This window comes from Anoplophora glabripennis, unplaced genomic scaffold, assembly GCF_000390285.2.
Source record: "Anoplophora glabripennis isolate ALB-LARVAE unplaced genomic scaffold, Agla_2.0 scaffold248, whole genome shotgun sequence".
Taxonomy (NCBI): domain Eukaryota; kingdom Metazoa; phylum Arthropoda; class Insecta; order Coleoptera; family Cerambycidae; genus Anoplophora; species Anoplophora glabripennis.
The window spans coordinates 228,450-247,340 of NW_019416351.1; the positions used below are offsets into that span (position 1 = coordinate 228,450).

At 33.2% G+C, this 18,891-nt stretch overlaps 2 protein-coding genes across 3 annotated transcripts in view; one reads left to right on the plus strand and one right to left on the minus strand.

The window, feature by feature from the left end:
• Positions 1-38: 38 nt before the first annotated feature.
• LOC108908617 (protein fuzzy homolog) lies at positions 39-1,971 on the minus strand. 2 transcript variants are annotated; one of them, XM_018712701.1, is made up of 7 exons: positions 1,741-1,971; positions 1,543-1,664; positions 1,345-1,492; positions 1,171-1,296; positions 919-1,116; positions 654-853; positions 39-598 (listed from the first exon to the last, which is right to left on the minus strand). In XM_018712701.1, the coding sequence occupies exons 1-7, from the start codon at positions 1,816-1,818 to the stop codon at positions 193-195; spliced, it is 1,278 nt and encodes a 425-aa protein (XP_018568217.1). In that variant the 5' UTR covers positions 1,819-1,971; the 3' UTR covers positions 39-192. The 2 variants fall into 2 exon arrangements, with proteins under 2 accessions (XP_018568217.1, XP_018568218.1); XM_018712702.1 differs by having other exon boundaries at positions 1,543-1,677; positions 1,741-1,766.
• A 549-nt stretch (positions 1,972-2,520) lies between these two features.
• The window catches only part of LOC108908615 (polypeptide N-acetylgalactosaminyltransferase 2), a 64,813-nt gene continuing 48,442 nt past the window's right edge, over positions 2,521-18,891 (plus strand). Inside the window, exon 1 of the mRNA XM_018712699.1 lies at positions 2,521-2,706. Within this exon, the coding sequence (XP_018568215.1) occupies positions 2,614-2,706 (93 nt within the window). The 5' untranslated portion in view covers positions 2,521-2,613. The remainder of the gene's footprint in view (positions 2,707-18,891) is intronic.

Consider the following 18,891-nt stretch of genomic DNA (forward strand, 5'->3'; position numbering starts at 1 on the left):
GTTATTATACCCGGTGTTTATTAACACCCTGCATAAAATTATTGTAAAAGACTAAAAATACTGTTAATTATCGTAAAAAAATAATTTCACACCAAATCAAAAAACCAAAATACTAATTTATCACAGATAGTGTACATGGACGGAAAATTCAATACGAAATCAATTCATCGCAACAAATCTTTAAAAAAAAGGTTACCAACAAACCTGCTTGTCCGATATCAACTGCTTAATTGTCTTCTGTGTTATAAGCCTCATGCAATGTGTCGGTACCGATGAACTATACAAAACGCACAGGATGTTCTCGTTAGACTTGACAGCATGGCATTTGTGATATTCCGAACACCAATATGTCTCCGTCCCAACGTTTGACTCATCACAACCCATTTTGTCCTTTGAAGAATTATTTTCGGTTGCGTTGCCACCACTAGATCTATTCTTACTCGGTACAGTAGGTACTAGATGGCTTAAAACCGCTCGATAGAAAAAAGTTCTCAAAATATCAAGGCGGTGGGAGCTGCTCGTAGGTTTTTTGGCAGAGTTCTGCTGCGGGCTCTTCGAAATCATGTATTTTCCAATACTGGTGTTCACCAACAACAAACTAAAACGTAAATCAGAAAATAACAGTACAGAAAAAGAAACTAAAGCAATCGTACCCTAAAACATTACCATCGATGGCGTAATTGTTAGGAAAGTTCTTCGGGAAGCAATGCAGAGCAGAATTTAATATATCGGTGGAATTTTTGAAGCACTGCATCACCGAATGTTCAACGTCGTTTAAAACTGGGGTTGGCCCGCAAAGGCAACACAGTTGTACCTCTGGTATTAAAGTACATGCTACGAATCGGAACGCCACCTATCAACGACATAAAAAAAGTTTCACCACTCACTCAAAATCACATTTTAATTCTAAGTACTTACTGTAGGGCTCTTGTATGGCAAGAAAACGGGGATATCCTTGGAATTGGCAGTGTTTTCAGAAGTGGCAAGTAAAGAAAGAAGTTTTAGTTCATCGGGATGTAGCGACCACCAACTTTGTGTGGCGGCAGCAATTTTTCCCGATATCAGCACACAACTGAACATAGAGTCCACACATTCTGTAAAAGAGTCCAGTACAATCTAAAAATAAGACAAAGTAAACTTTATTTCATGATTGACTATTTATAAACATACCTGAATTAAATGATTTTCTGGACATAATATTGTTTCCACAAACCCAGCTAGATCAGAGGAATGTTTATTGGTTGAGTCACCGCAGTCTAATGAATCCAACAACCTGTCTATGAGAGGGTAACACACCTACAAAAAACCTATAAAGATAAATTAAATATAATGAGGAAATCTTACCCTTAGCTCACGTTTCAACCTTTCGATATTGCGTTGAGTTTTAACTTCTTCTGTGCCCACTATCAGTACAACTGCATTAAAAACGGATTCTAATATTTTATTCAAAATATCAACAGAACACCCACTTGCTATACCAATAATAACAACACTGAAAATATTTAAACTATAGTATTTTTTTGTTATTAAATTTGTTCCTACCTATCTACAAATTCTTTCCAAGCAACAACATAATCATCAGTGAGGCTATTTATCATTTCTATGCCAAGCGGCTTTCCAAACATGTGCACCCCATTTAAAGAACCAATAATTGAAAACGGTAGCTAAAATCAGTTCCTATATTAAAAAAATTCATAGTTTGAAGTTTGAATAAGCTGGGACTTGAATATTTTAACATACATTTTCACAATTGCCTTTTTTTCTCGAAAATATGGGCAATCCACCTCCAGATGTAATACAAACTATGTGAGCAGACATGACAAATAGAGGGTGAAAATTATAGTTACTAATTTTACTACTCTGTTATTACATATGTACTAGATCACAGTTGGTATAATACTAGATATTTTTTATTTGCCTCTCTTATATGAAATGTAAATATGGTACCAAATCAAAAGTAAACACACAGTAATAATAATAATAAACAGAAAAATGATCTATGTGACAGCTGTCAACGCTGTCAAGAAGGGAAATCAAGTGTCAAAATTCAATTGGAACAACAAAAATAGAATTCTAATCGAGATATCAGAAACGTGGGTATTGTAGTGTATCTATAGTATAATAGATGTCGCCCATTCGTTTGAGACTATTTCATTTGTTTTCGCGAGTCTGTCAATAGAACTTCTTACATAATTTATTTCTAAGAAATTAAATCAAGGCCGTCAGTCTAATACAAGATAACGGACAAATACCCAGTTAAGAATTGATTAGAAAATGCAGCCGCTATTATTATTACCAGCTTTTAAGAACTACACAAATTTATCGAACAGGGTAGCGAAGCAAACGAGCGTAGCGGACAATATCAATACAGAAATGACGAATCGAAGCATTCGCCGTCTCTATCGAGCCCTTGTGAAAGTAGAAGAGGATGAATTCTAACACGCTACAGCTACACCCTTGGTTGCAAAAACAAAACACAAACACGGGCGATGGGCGAATCAGTATCGCGGCGTCCGTGGATGCTGTGGTGTTTGTTGTTTGTCACGTCAGTGGTGCGTTGGTTATTCATGAACATCAGTGTTTAGTTTAGAGTGTTGTGACTGAAAAACTGAAATGATGAGAAGAAATGTTAAAGTTTTACTCCTCTTTTCCATGGCATGGATGTTTGTTATTATTTATTACTTGCAAACTAACGGAGACACCAAGGTACGTTTTTTTTGCTTTATTTCTTCGCCGATGCACAACAAATGATTTTTGCCTAGTTAATTACTTATCTAGTCGTCTGGGGTGTATAATTTTATAAAATTGCATAAAGTCTAAATAATTTCCTGCCATTTTATTTATGGAATTTAAGATATAATAACTAAACTCTGCTTTACATAATCATACTTAACCTTTTAAATTTACCCTATTATTCAAATAAGAAATTGTTTTGCATCGTCTAAAGAAAATATTTGTTACGTCTTACAACTATAAATGAAATGTACAAGAACATTTTAAACGTTTAGAATTATAGAATACTTTTATTTTTACAACCCAATTTGTTTCGTTTATGTAATTATAACAAAAATACTGGTACATATTCTTAGGTGGGTGCAGGTATTTAACATTTAACCAAAATAGCACATTTATTGGCAGTTTTTTACATTTTAAACAGGTAGTGCTTGAATGCAATGCAGTTTATTGAACTGTTAAAAACTACTGAAGTATTACCTGTTATGTATTTGTAATAATGATGAATGAAGTAGATGATCCTAGCATTACTGATATTTAATCGATGCAAATAATAGTGGAAATAATTATTTGTTCTACATTGACTACCTACGTTAGGGTATCTAGATCTCAACTCAAACGATCCGTTTTATCGATTCTTCAGAGCTGTCTAGATTTAATAGTTCTATTTTATATTATTCATCGACTGTTCAGGGGTATCTAGATTTAAAATATTGAACCTTTCGTTATAAACAACACTAATAAATAGGAAATTGTTTAAAATGTTTATGTATGAATGGAGGTGGATGAGATTAAATTAATTTTAAGCTACTAGGTATACATATCTTTCTGAATAAATCCTATTTTTTTCCATTTCATTATGTTGATACACGATTAAGTTATACTACATAAGATATGCTGATGAAATAAATACAAACAAGTATGTAAAAATGTTATTTTTTTCACTTAAATTTTGACATAGATACTTGTTTATCATAAAACGATTTTAATTTATAGCGACATTATTAATGAAATGTAAAAAGCCATATATTTAGGACGTGATATTTTGATTCCGATATGTCCAGCCTTGACATTAACAAAATATAGAAAACGAAAGTTAGAGACGTGGTTATGTCGAAATGTTCGTATGTCAGGGACAAATCAGAGATACACGTAATGCATCCATATGCTTTTACACCTGGTTAGCAGGATTGACGATAATAGCACGATGGGCAGGTAATTAGCTATAAATCTGTGGCAATGTCGGGGGAAAGGACGTGTTAATTCCATTTGAATTACCATTACCATTCTAAGAGACGAGGTGTTAGCGATATTTTATCGCTTTGTGGTCCGTCCTCCAGAGCACATCCGTTTGGATTGTTTGGAACTTATGTGGGAGGGGAATTTTTTGATATTTACGTAAAGTGTCGGCTTGTTTTCATGGTCTAGCTAGAAAGTGGATCTGCTAGCTTTTTTTTTTAAGTTTTAGTTCTTTTTAGTATGTTCTATTCCTTATGTAATAGCAAATTCGAGAATTTATTAATTTAATATCGTACTTCAGGGCAATCGTAGATAAATAGACAGACGTCCTCAACATTTATAAATACCTACTTTCTAAATAAAATTTTTCATAAAAGTCATGTTAAAATTGTATTGTATTAGGCTATTGATTATATCCAAAAAAACAGGGTTAAAATGAACTATGACTTTCAAGCAATTTTATTGCATGAATCGTTCAAAGGGTCATTTTAGATGAAAAAAAAATGCACTTTGCAGTTTTATTACTATAGCATGAAAACGAAGCAAAATTTCGGTATAGTTCATAGGAAAAATTTTGTAGAGAATTGAATTTCCCATCGGAATGGCTTATTTAAAAAAATTTAAAAGGAAAATTTTATGCAAAAAATCGTTAATAAACAATTTTGAAAAAAGTAAAACAAGGTTTTTTTTAATTTTTTGGCTCTAATTTTTTTATTTAGTACAAGTAGGCAAAGAAAATTGTTGTACAAAAAAACTAGATAAGATTCCCTTCAAAATGGTGCGTTTTCAAAAGTTTTTGGATTAATTTTTACTGTTATAATCGGTTAAGCTTATATATTTTTTAGATTTTCGTTTTAAACAAAATAGTGAAAAAAGTAAAAAAAAACAAAAATTCTTATTTTTTTGTATGGTTTAAAATAGTTTATTAACGATTTTTTTGCATAAAATTTTTGTTTTAAATTTTTTAAATATGCGTTTTCGATGGGAAATTCAATTCTCTACAAAATTTTTCCTATGAACTATACCGAAATTTTGTTTCGTTTTCGTGCTGTATTTAAAAAACTGCAAAAGTGCATTTTCACCCCTATCTTCAATTTCAACCCTCTAATTTTCATTTTTAATGACCCTTCGAACAAGTCATGTGATAAAAATCCTTGAACGTCTTATTTCCTCCCTTTTTTGCTAAAAAATTCTCATCCAAAAATACTGTACAACCTCTCTTTTTGAAGGAAATTTTATCTACTTTTTTTATGAAGCAATGCCTATACATATCTTTACTCAAACAAAAAAACTAGAAAAATCTAATTTTTTGCTTTTTTCAGATTGTTTATTAACGATTTTTTGCATAAAATTTCCCTTTAAATAAGCCATTTTGATGGGAAATTCAATTATCTAAATAATTTTTCCTATGAACTATAGCGAAATTTTGCTTCGTTTTCGAGCTACAATTAAAAGACTGAAAGGGGTGTATTTTCACCCCTATCTCCAATTTGCACCATCTAATTTAATAGCACTCCGCGTTTTTTCCATCTAAAATGACCATTTGAACGATTCATGTAATAAAATATCTTGAATCCTATAATCAATAGCCTATATATACTTAGGTATGTTTAATATTTGTTCCAATTTAAATAGGTACAGTTAACAATTCTGTACACAATCTGTTTTTTTCAAAAGTTTCAACCGTTATGACCAAAATTCGCAAGTACTGACATGAGCAGAAGAAGCACAATAACACTACTGTTTTTTTTTTTGTAATATTTTTTTAATTAATTTCGCTTTTTCGTATAGTAAACTATGAGAAATTGGGCAAATAATCGAACCCGTTTGGTTCTGCGACTAAATTTTTCCACTCTCACACACAATTAAAACGATTTTGACGGTAGCAGATAATGGTATTACAACTTAAAAACTATCGTGTAAAAAATTCACACGTTATTGTCTTATATGTGGAACATTATTTGTGCAACATGACGCCAGCAAAATATTACAATGGCTAGAGTTGCGTCATAGAGGCTAGTATACAATGAAGAAATCTCGGAAGAAATAAAACACAGCGGAGAAATAGGGTCTTCTAAACTGCCAAAATTTTTTTGTGCCACGGTGTATTTCATTTTGGGCTCGAAAAATGTTTTTCTCCAACTTTCCTTTTTAAAAAAGGTAATACAGAGCTCATACCTTTGAGACTACTGCATTTATTTCGGCTTTAATTCCTCGATACTTTTGTGAAAGTTTTTAAAATAAAGAAATTTTGTTTTTAAAAACCCAAACCGCTCGGCATAAAAGTGATCTCGCGCTAGCCTTACCGCAGGCGCCGTTTCAAAACTAATTTATTTTTGTCAGAAACTAGGTATAATAATTGAAATTTTCAAAATAAATTTGACGCTTAAACTTGTTTCATGTGCTTCAATTGCTGGAGATATATTACAAACCTTTTTTGGGTGCTTTTTTCAGCTTTATTTTCAAGAGAAAAAAATGTGTACTCATTTTAATGGTTAGTGCGCGTATCTGTGGCCTTTCAACTGTAATTTTTAATACAAATTAAAAAATAGCGAACAATCTCTCTGGTCGAATCAACGTCAAACGTTGCGACGCGATTGTTCGCGTTCGGAGGCACATACCGAACAAGATTAATTCTGTGTCTATCCCGACACAATTGGGCATGGTCGAGGGATGGCTTGCCTTGAGACTGATAAAGCTTTGAGTGCCGGGCTTATTGTCCTTATCGCGAAACCCTTTCACCGTACCCGCCTTACCCTCGCTGATGAATTTACAACGAAGTATTTATCGGTGTACTTTTGCTGCTTTGCATAACACACATGCCCGATTTAGGGTTTAATAACGCACGCATAAATGATTCCGGGCGATACGTCTACCTCTGATTCAGTTAAAATTCTCCTACGCGATGCCGGATTTCGGTCGTGGGACTCATGGGCATGGGCGTCGTCAGAAAATTTTACAAGCGGGGGCGAAGATAATCTCTATTTTATTTTTTTTTTCGAAAAACTTGGAAATACATACGGAGTGAGTGACATTCGACCTAATCTCCAAAATTTTAGTCTACGTTTAACTCCTCAAAAGCAACAATTTTTGTCCAATGTTGTATTTGTTCGAGCACGTCTTAGTTTTTAAGATTTTTTTAAATTCTAAATTTTGTTTACCCGCCACTGGGGCATAAGTAGAAACGTTTAGCTGAACTAATAATAATTTAGCGCTAGTATTTATTCTGGAAAAAAATTAAGACAGTTAAAATTTTGGCCCTTATTTCAGGGACACTCTGTACAGTTGAAACATTGAGATGTTACTTTGAAAAAAATCTTTAATGCCAATTATCTGGGAAAAAATATCTAACTTTCTAGATCATAGCCAACTACGATTACCAGTTAAAAATATATGTATAAGCTCTTTATAGCTTTATAACCAGGTCAACAACCACTTAAAAAAAATTAAAGATTTTTTTTGACAGTCGGATTTGTCTTTAAAATCGAATTTTTTTATTTTAAATAGTCGGTGGGATGCCTTGAAATCCCAGAGAATTTTACCCACCCTGTACAGCAATCCTTCCAATATTACAATTAATTTTAGCTTGATAAATGAGCGCTTGTAAAAACCGAAAAATAAAATTACCCACATTCGTTACAATTTATTTTTTCCGCTCCAAATTGTCTTTTAATTGGTACCATCAAATATTACTAAAACTTTTTACACATAAAATTATACAAATCCGAAAGGAATTACTGTTCCACAGTTACAATTGCCGTCATTATTTCGCGGAGGTTTCCTGCTTTTTTTTCTTCTTTGCTCTATTCAACTGTTATTCGCATTCGTATGTGGCGTTTTAGATCATGTATTTGTGTAGGTATCTCGCTTTGCGTTAAACGTCATCTATAAATTATTCTGTACGTGTCACCCGAAACAAACGACGATGCGTTACAAATGAAATCAACATATGTCATGCCACTTTGGGGTATTTAATAGAGATGGGCTCTACGTAGCTTTCTAGTTTCTAAAAAGTCGACAAATGTCTACAGCGATAAAGACTTTCCAATGTATTGTTAAAAATAGCGCATTTCTGATAATTTACCTTTAATTTTGAATTCAACCTCGAAATTGTTTTGACATTTATGTGGTATTTGACGTTTGACAGAAACGTATATACAGAATATAAACAGCTGAAATGTGAATATGTAATTGTTTTCATCTGCAATATTTATAGTGCTCAAATTATGTTAGGAAATTTTAATAGTTAATAAAGAAAAGTTGCTAAAGTAAAATTGGACGATAATCCATTATTTATAACGAGCGTTCAAATAAAAACGTGGTCGAAGTTGGCTCTGACACATTGGACGTAGGGAGTAGCTTATAGCGACCAACTTAACCTCATTTCTCAACGAGCTGTATAGCAGCTGTCAGTTTCAATAACGTTAATGACTATATAACTTTATTTTAAAGAATAATCGTGATAACAATAACAAACAATTAAAGGAGCTGCGGAAAGTGACCCCCTCCTTGTTATAACAATAAATTAAAGCAGCTGCTGAAAGTGTCCCCCTCCTTGTTATAACAATAAATTAAAATTTGTGATAAAACACGTACAGAAGTTCTTGGCGCATTTTTCATTATTTGTTGGACATTTTCTTTTAATTCTTCAGTCCGCTTTTTAGGTCGGCCGCTTCCTTCTTTTCTTGTTACACTGCCCGTTTCACGAAAAACATTAACACAACGCTGAACTGCACTTTGAAAAATTTTGTACTCAACAACGCCGGGAAATTGATTTTGAAATTCTATGAAACATTCCTCAATAGAATACTTCCATACTCCATCAATCTTGCGTCCATTTCTAAAGTAGGACTCTATGATAAACACTTTTTGTTCTTGAGAAAACACCATTTTAAACGCTTTTTAAAACGAAAATATTCAAATTGATAGCGGCGATATAGCGCTTTGACAGATGACGTTTAAGTTCATTTGCTATACGCTACGCCCTACGTCCAAATTTTCAGAACCAACTTGACCACGTTTTTATTTGAACGCTCGTTATTTGTATAAGTTGCATTTTATATTGTATTAAACATAATTGTGGAAGAAAATATGTAAATGAATTGCCTTTTTGTAAGTATAACTATGCCACAACAGTCATTTTCAACGAAAAATTTTCTATCAACAGAAAAACATTTTTGGATATTTTCTTTCGTTGCGTTAACGTTTTGAAATAACATCATTTGTTTGGCTACAAGATATAGGTGTGAAATTTTCGTTGTATGATTTTCAATCAACTACAAAATAACCAGTTTTAAAAATTCTGCTGCTTTACGGACTACGGCTAATATGTGAGCAATATACTTTCTTGCGAAGTTGCAACACTTGTTTGTTCGTAAGATTATCCATATATTATTATTATGTGCTCAATACCGAAGGTAATGATGCAAATTCGTTTTTAATTATAGACATTTTAAGTAGAAAGTAGAAACGTAATCTTACATTCTTGCGCCGCTAATTTGTTAAAAAGTTTCGGCTCAATGGAGTGTGACTATAGCTAATGTGATTATTTTTTTTTGCTGTATTTATCGTATTACACGTACCGGAGCCACTATAATCGATATCGTATGAGCAATTCTCTCGGAATTCTCCAAGTTCCGTGAAAACAGCTGAAGAGTAGACTACTGCCTACGTTGTGTCGCATGAACATCTAGTCGCCTGTGGAGGTCATACATATTTAAATTTATTCTAGATTTTGTAAGTATCCGCGTTTCAATAGCTTACATTTTTCTAACGTTGCATTATTTATGAGCTGTTGTCCTTTTACCTAGTTTCGTACATATTTTTGTCGGATTTGCATGCGTTATCTGTCAAAATTAATACAAATTGGCGCGACATGTTTCGCTTACCATCACCGAAACGTTTCTTAATAGCCTAAAATTTGACGCAAAATGAATTTTAAAGGAATAAGAGCCATTTCTATACATGTTGGAAGCGAGCGCGTTTCATTTGTGTACAAATACAAGTTGATTTGTTCAAAAGGGATTGTTTGAAGGTTGTTTTCGTTTGCCGAGATACTTGCGTACAGTTACCCGTTCTTCTTGAATAACGTACCTCTCTCTTTGTTAGATTTCATTATGTCATTTAACGACAACGGTTACAAACATTCCAGTTTATATATTCAGTCGAGATAAACTTTTGGTGTGCCTCAAGGTTCAGAATTGAATATCTTCCGTCCTTGTGAAAATAATTTTATCTAAACAGTTTTAATTACAAACGAGGCTTCTTTTATATAATAATAATAATATTCGATGAAAAGTGTGGTACATGATTGTATTCGAAACTGCAAATAAGAACCACAACACTTCAATATTTCTGTGCCCTGCACTGGGCGGGAAGGGGTTCGACTTTTTTTATCACCCTTTTTTGGCGTAACAAACTAAAGCTTTCATATTATCCTAACTCGATTTTGAGAACTTAGGTAAATGCTACCGGGAATCTCTTATCGAGTTTTTAAGTTTTGTCATTCCGGGAAGTCGGGCCGGATCCGTCGAGGAATTCCGTATATCGATTTCTTGAGGGAGCTTGGGCGATGAGACGAAAGTAATCGGAGCCAAGAGAGAAGAGAATAAAGTAATATTACACGACGGATATCGGCAGCAGTAAGTCTAGCTAATATTACAGTCATAATCTGTCGATGGATTAAATTGTTAAGTAAGAGTTGCCATACACGTAAGCCATTTTTGACATTTGTAAAACTAATGTAAACACTATCAGAAATACACTAAAATCGGATTTCAATATTCGGAATCGCCTGTCGCCACGTGGAGAGAGAGAGCGCATTACTTTTTTCCTTTTATTTTTCGCGGCCAAAAATAAGGTTTGCCTTAATACAGGGACTCTATTTGACATCTGTTTTGTTGTTTTAAAATTTTAAAAGTTAAAAAATACAAGCAGTGTTGGGACGAAGATAATTTTTTATTCCTGAAAGTTTCTAAAATAAATAGTTACAATTATAGCAGGTCCTGTATAATTCTTATAAAAATATACACGATATTTTAAAAGCTGATCCTCAAGTCAAGTGCGTCATTCATGTTTTTATCTGGATACTTCCAAATTTATAATAAAATATTTATTTTCTCACGTTTTCTACATATTTATTATTCTATTACTTCTACATCATTGAATGAATTCATATTATAAAAATCCAAATTGGGCTTTTTTTCGTATTTTTCATTGATTCATAGTAATAAAAAAGCAATATAGTAACATTAATATTTTAACTAAAATCCTTTTAACTTTGCCACTCGGTTGTAGAATATGTGGGTTTGAAAAACCAATTTCTACTTCTTTTAACATTTATTTTATCTTTGTCCTTCTAAAGGTGACATAAATGTGGGTAGATATTGTCATACGATAAATATTTTCTTTTCAATTTCATATTTTACCAAGAGAAAAATATTCAGATAGAGATAACTTTTAGATAATAGTTTTTATTTCTTTCAGTTTTCTGTTTTACTCTGCATATATTTGTATCCACATATCTACGCTGTGTACAAGGTGTCCCGATTTATAAATGCACATACCATTAACAATAAGTAAACAAATAAAGTTTACATCTTTTATCTAAATATTTTCTGCACGACCGTTTTCCGCTATGATCGTTTCCCTTTGTACGAAATTTTACGAACTTTAGAAAATCTTTTAATGTTGGAAGTAGTAGTTAATAACAAACAAGTTCCAGCTTAGTTATGTAAGAGGTTGTTTCTTTATTCTGGTTCATATCACGTTTAATATACCTAATTCCTTTTGGGTACCTCTTTGCAATGCTAAGCCTGCCTTTCACATCCTAAAGCCGATTAAATTGCAGCTGGAAATTCTTCTTCATTTCCATAAACGACTAATTCCAATATAGTTATATTAAAATAGTATACGTTTCGTGGTGACAGCGTAAGGATACGTACTTTGCAATAATTAAGAAGCAGTTTTGTTAGTTTAAAGCTACTTATCAGTGACCTACAGAAAATATCGTACCATTTATAGAACGCCCATGACATTGCTGATCGGAATGCGCGATGTTAAACTGTTAACGATTTTAGTCGATCACTTTTTCCGGAATATTTAATTACCGCTCAACCAGCGCAAGACTGTTTTTTTAAGCTTTTTTAAATCATTACTTTCTCTTTGCCAAAATACAAGCATGCTAAACACACACTAACCTAAATATTTTGCCATTAGCGTCAATTCATGCAAAACAAAACGCAGTAGGAGAGTATGTTTGAGTTTTCACATTAGAAGTGGTTCAATAAGTGATTTTTTACAATTATAATTTTATAAGCAAGCATGTTGAAGAAATTAGAATGGATGAAAATGTAGTTTCTCTTGTAACGTGTGTGGTTGACTAACTGGGCTTTGTTTTTGTGGGTTCCGTGAATTGATATCGATTTTCGCGGGTAGTAAAGTTTACTGCACCCCTTTTCTCATTTACATAATTGCCCCTTAAATAAATTTGCGGCGGGCTATTTTTTCACAGCACATTTTAAGTCGAGAAAAAGTCTTTTGGGGAGTTCTTAAAATCTTTCAATGTAATTATTCACTTTGTTATAAACACATTTTTAATAGGTTAGGTATTTCATTGTTTTCTGTATGATCGCGTTTCCACCTCACTTTTACATTTCTACGGAAATAACAGAATACTATTTTTAGTTTACTTTAGGAATATCTACATGTAAATAGAAACACGTATTCAGTTTCATCAAATAATGTGCTGCTATTTTTAAATGAAAGCTTATCTGTCTTGTCTAAGAATGAAACAAAAACAAACTATGTAGTTTCTGAATTGTCTGGAGAAGTCTTTTTTGGAACCGGATTATTTTTGATCTGTTACAAATATATACGTTTGTAAATAAGTGCGAAATATTTTAGGGGGTGGTTACCGAAGTTATTTTGTGAAAAAAGAGTTCATATAAACATAGGTTGAAATACGCTTCCTTTCCGAGATACAGAGCGTTTAAATTTTAATTTTTTATTTATTTTTATTAATTATTTCAGTGTTTTGAAGATATTGACTCGAAAATTGAAAAACGCTTTGGAGGGATAAATGTGCATTTTTTTAGTGATCCGAATATTTCTACTTACGCCTTTAAATAAAAGATTAACAAAACCTGCAATAAAATATGTTTTTTTTTCTCAAAAACGGTTCATCCTGCGAAAAAAATTGAAGAGACCAATCTCATTCAGAATGCAAAACGGGAAATAGTCAGTGGCGTACTTTTTTTTTATTAAAAAAGTTTGACATTCTCGCACGGTACAAATAAAAAAAATCTAATTTTTTTTCAGAGAAGAAAAGGGGTAGTTTTGAAAAAAAAACTGTTTTTTAAGTGATTACAAATTGCACAAAAATTAATTAGTTTGTCTCAAATAAATATAATTAAAATTTTTCGTTTACTCTGTAGTTCTCTGGAATTTTAAAGCATCTTTCGTAAGCATTGTTAATAAAATATAGTGTAGATAGGAATCTGTGGCGCCCTAAGCTAAAATTATGTTAAATTCTCTAGCGTCACACTTCGCCATTCCTTGAAACTTTTATTTTCAGAATCCAGGCCATGCCAACAGGTGCAACTAAATATTTTTCTCATTTTTCCGAAACTGTAAAGATTGTAGAACATACATTTTTTCCGAAACTCGACCCCTTTTCGAGATATTCAAGGTCAAAGTTCCAATTCCATGACGTCCAATACATTGGGCTCGAGATATTCACGAAAAATCTTAATTTTTGGCCTTAAATATCTCGAAAAGGGCGAGGTTTAGGGAAAAATTGCAAACAACCCATGTTATAGACAATTAAATTGTCTACAACTTGCACAGTAGTAAACGAAGTCATTCAATATGCCCTTATTTCTTTGTCGCAGTCAGTAGCGTAGGCCCCTGGATCCCAAAAAAAATAATAACAAAGAATTCATTTAAATCCTGTGAAGAACAGTGCAACCCCTGTAAAACTTGAACAGCTTTATGTAACTCCAAAAAAAAACGTACTTGCGTTAACATTTACGCTTGAATATAATTAGCCATGTTACGCAGACTAGCCGGACTGTTGAACTCGAAAAGTTTCCTAGTTTACGCCGGTATAGAAAGTATTTGATCTAATTCCTGGCAGTGATTAGTGGCTGCATGATATAATTAGCACTTTCTCGGTGTAAATGGAAAAAATTACTAAAAATAAATTATAGCCGTACACACACACGCATACGCATGTACGAGTTGATTTTACTACAACAACGGAATGACAATTCTTGGCACAGTTTCCTAGATTACGTTGGTGGATAACTAGATCGGTCTTTGGCAATGGCATATCCCGTCTCGTCTCGTTTATTAATAGAATATGTGGCATTTTTTTCAAATCTCAGCTATTCAGAATGCCTTTGTTAAAAGATATAAACATGGATTATTTTTATACTACTGACAGGAAAATATAAAACAACTTTTTTAGCCACACTTCTGACTACCCCATATTTGCCAATTTGTTATTCTTATAAAAATCATAATTTTATGTTATCAAAAGAAAAGCTACACCCTGTATATAAAGTATATTACAGTTGTTCAGTCAGTCGTGATTGACTCCAGAAAATGTATGTGACTATTTGTCGATAAAAGTCGCATCTCATTCACGTCAGTGAACGAATATGAACCCTTTCTTGACGGGAAATTATTTTGTCAAAATCAAATCCGACAAGCAAGTCAGTGCTCAAACAAAACTACAAGAAAATGTGTCTTTGTTTGCACAATGTATATATTCCAGTAGAAAGTAAATATCAAAGTCTAACAGTTAAATAAACAAGCAGTCTTGTTTTGTTAGAATATGACTGAATTAGAATTATAGCCTACAATTTATTTTATAAAGTTTACTCCATCTCCTAAAATTGCGTCCAAACATGCCGGTAGGTAAAGATTCCGTAAGTTTCTAGCTAAATATTTGAACAAGAGCTCCTGCAGAATCCTTCGGAATGTCGCACAACATAAATGTAATAACTTCTACTTCCGTAGGTTGCTGTGCATATTTACCGAGAATTAACAAAACGCGCTTTAAATAAAAGTCAACTTGTAACACGTAAACGGAACTTAAACAGTTGCAATGTTTTACTTGTGTTGTTTTCGTGGAAAATGAAGGTTAGCATCCGAAAATAATTTTATTAGTGTGTATATTTTGCTTTAATCACAATTAGTCGAAGGTTTTGTGTTTGAAACGTCCTTTCGGTTATAGAAAAGATCAAAATAAGCAGTATAGATGATTATCTTAGCTGGAAAAGGTATATTGTATCACTATTTCTGATTATTACAGGGTTATGCCCCTTTTTCATTGTGTTCAACTGACCTCTAAATGATACGTTTGGTCTTGGCAGATCGCCAGAAGAAAGGGCCCTAGCCGGCGGGGCCCAGCCAGGACAAAAGGAGGTCCCACAAAGCGCCTACACCGGCCGCATTTGCGATCGGGGTAGACGACGGATGGGGCCCACCTACGAAGGCTGTCCAGGCCTACACGAGATGAGGCAGGATAAAGAGGGATAATCCCCCTCGATCCCAAATCATTGAGGCCAATTTCTAGCCATGGAATAATGGCGCGGTCTTGGCAAAACCTGGTTCAGATTTGTTTTCGAGTTTGTCGAGTAAATTTCTCTGCCCAAATCCCATTCCAAAAATTTTGTGATTTTTTAAATATAAATTAATGCAAAAATTTAAACGCGACAAAAAAATTTTGCAATTTTTTTTCTCCACGGACTTGGAAAAATTTTTTTCAGCTAAGCCATTGCATGAACCAGATAGCTTGTTTATTCAGCTTCAATTTCCTTTTTTTTTTTAATTTTGATACGGACATTTTTCATCGTAATATCGGACTTTAATTTTTTTAGAAAATTGACGGCTAAATTAGAAATATTCACGAAATGACTAATGATAAGCATGATTTTTACAGTTCGATATACCTAGAAGAACCCTGTGGAGTTTCATCTAGATCTAGAGAATCGGTTTTTTGTTTCACAGTAAAACTTTCGAAAAAAATTAAAGGGTTACGTTTTTTCACTTCATAATCATGATTAAAATGAAAAAAATATGTTTTTTGAGGTTTTCTCACATTTTTACCGCAAATAACGTTTAATTTTCTACACGCTATGTCAATGTGACCAATTTAAGTGTCTTAAACTTAACGTTATGTCTGTACTTAAACAGAATTAAAATTTTTTGAATTATTTTAACCATGTTATCTGTATTACTTATCCCTGTCATTAGTCAGAGGTGGATGACTTTTGATACATCGGTGAATATATTTTACGCTTTGCCGACCGCGAGTACATAAATTTTTCAAATACATGGTGTGTAACCCGATAGAGAATAGATTGTTATAGTTTGCAGCTCATTATATGGAGCTTGCACAGGAAAAGTGGTGTTATTATTGTTTTTATAGGTGTCATTAACAGTTCATAATCAAAAAAATCTATAAATATGTAGTTATTGTATGCATGGAGCGAAAAAAGTATAATTAATGTAACGTTGTCCCAAAAATTTATTTAGGCGGGCGTGTCTCTAAGTTCACTTACTGGTTTCATGCAAGAATGCAAAGTAGAATACAATAAAAGTAAAATCCAAGGAAGAGTATTTGTTTTCAACCAACTAAACCAAAAAGTGTCCCTAAAATACAAAGAAAACCACCTTCAAAGGATTACCGCGGTTAATAAATTTAATTATAAATTTTTAATTGTCGGATCTCGTTGAAACAAGCATAATTATGTAAAGAATTAAAACTTTCACGCTTAATTAGTGTTTAGAACGGCGTCTCCACACATAAATCTCTTACCCCGGGCGGGAACCATGCGAAACAATTATTATTTATACGAATTTCGACACTACTGCATAATTTTATTCTAACAAGGCGATTTATACAACTAATTAAAATTTTAATTACGAAGGGGAGAGCCTAATGTACGGCCCAACCGATTTCTAAATTTTAACTCGCAAAACAAGCCGGTCATGTCGAAAGTGAATATTCGTATGTCACGTCGACTTAGTTGGTCGACTCATATAGCATAATTATTTTTTAAACCATTCCTGAAATTTCTTAACGATTACCGTGTCGCATTAAACTACATATATTCGAAGGTGGTTTGGGGATCCTCGTCCCCGTCTCCGCCGCCATAACTTTTTGAGTTATGCGAGTTATCTCGACAATTCGAAGACGATAACGAACAGTTCCGCAAGTAATAATGAACAAAGTTCCTAACAGTCGAGCGCGGATATAAAGTAAATACCTCGTCCCCAGTGCATTGCTAAAGTTGGTTCTAGAAGGAAACATTTTGGAACGCAGAATGCATTTCGATCCGTTATGAAACGGTATACATGCGTGTTAAATATATTTTTCCCACAACCCCTTAAGAAAGAACGCATAACAGTTATTATAACCACAGTAGGCGCGAAAACATTTGCTAACACACACGTGTGTTTGATATTCCAATTCAACAATATTGATTAAATTTACAAAAATCAATATCTCTTGCCCATTGGACTGAGCAGGTGAGTTCGTTAATATCCGTTATAATTGTGTTGGTTTCGCAAAAAATAATTAATTCCCTGTCAACTGCAAGCGGTGAACAATTGCAGTGATTTTATGGACAAACATTCTGTGTCGGTAACTAAATTGGACAAATATCGCATACGCATGAAATGGATTTATCGCGTTCCGGTAAAATTCTGCACGTGGGCGTGGCTAGGGGAGCAGGGTTGTGCACGGCCCACCCCAGAAAGCCCGGTGTCCAAGCAACAATTCTAGCTACGCCCATGATTCTGTATTTTAATCAAAACAGAGGTTTAACATTTTAAATGGTTTAGTACGAATTTAAAAATAGTGCAATGATGCGTCTAGGATTTTTTTAATTATATATATTTTCTTAATATTATCTCGATTTCTATGATATGAAACATTTTTTTATATATTAAATAAAAAAAGGTACTGAGAGAAGTTCCTTGCGCCTAGTTAACGAATGACTCCTGATTTTAATCTGGGGTCGGCTTGGCCTTTCTATCCCACAATATTGAAACCAAATTTTTGCTACATTAAAGAAGATGCAATAATTAATATCTACCGATTTTTTTATTGTAACATTCGATTAATAAGATATTATAAAACTTATCGGTGAATTTAAACTTTAAAATCCAAATGTAACTCGAACCAAAACTATATCTCGATTGAAAACGACAAGAAATTCAAGACTTAAACCAATTAATCACCCCAATTAAGTTGATACAGAAAGCAATCACGATATCCTTACACTCGCGATTAATAAAGTTTCATTATGCATGTCCTTTAGCCATTTCTCCGTATCAAGACGACATGAATTTTATGAGTGATATATTTTCTTGTTACTGCATGGAATGTATTTATCATATGCTGCTACTGGCAGTGCTTGAGTGGGCTGGATATTTATTTAATTGATTTTAGTTGGGTATATTAACAGCTCGGTTAACTTTCTCGACAAGTGTATATGCAATTTGTTGAAGGCATGCGGTCCAAAAAAAATATTTGTTTATTGAGAGCAAGTGGAGTAGGTAGATTAAGTATCTGATTTTAGATCATATGTAATATACTTGCATAGTTTCGTTGATAGAACAATTAGGAAAGATTGGTATTTTCTAAAATTTGCGTATAGATTTCTGACAATAAAGAAATATTGTGATATAGGTCAATGTTGACTAAACTATGGATTCCCAGTCGCTTGGAACCTGAACCGGTCATAATTTATTTTCTTATCTATACGACGTACCATAAAAATGTTTCCCCAGCGTATAATCCTGCCCACCGCAAATGATTTCGCTTTGATGGACGGTAGAAATCGACGGATTTTTATGGGCATTATGACGGACGATTTTACATTTCAATTGAACCCAGTGACAGTT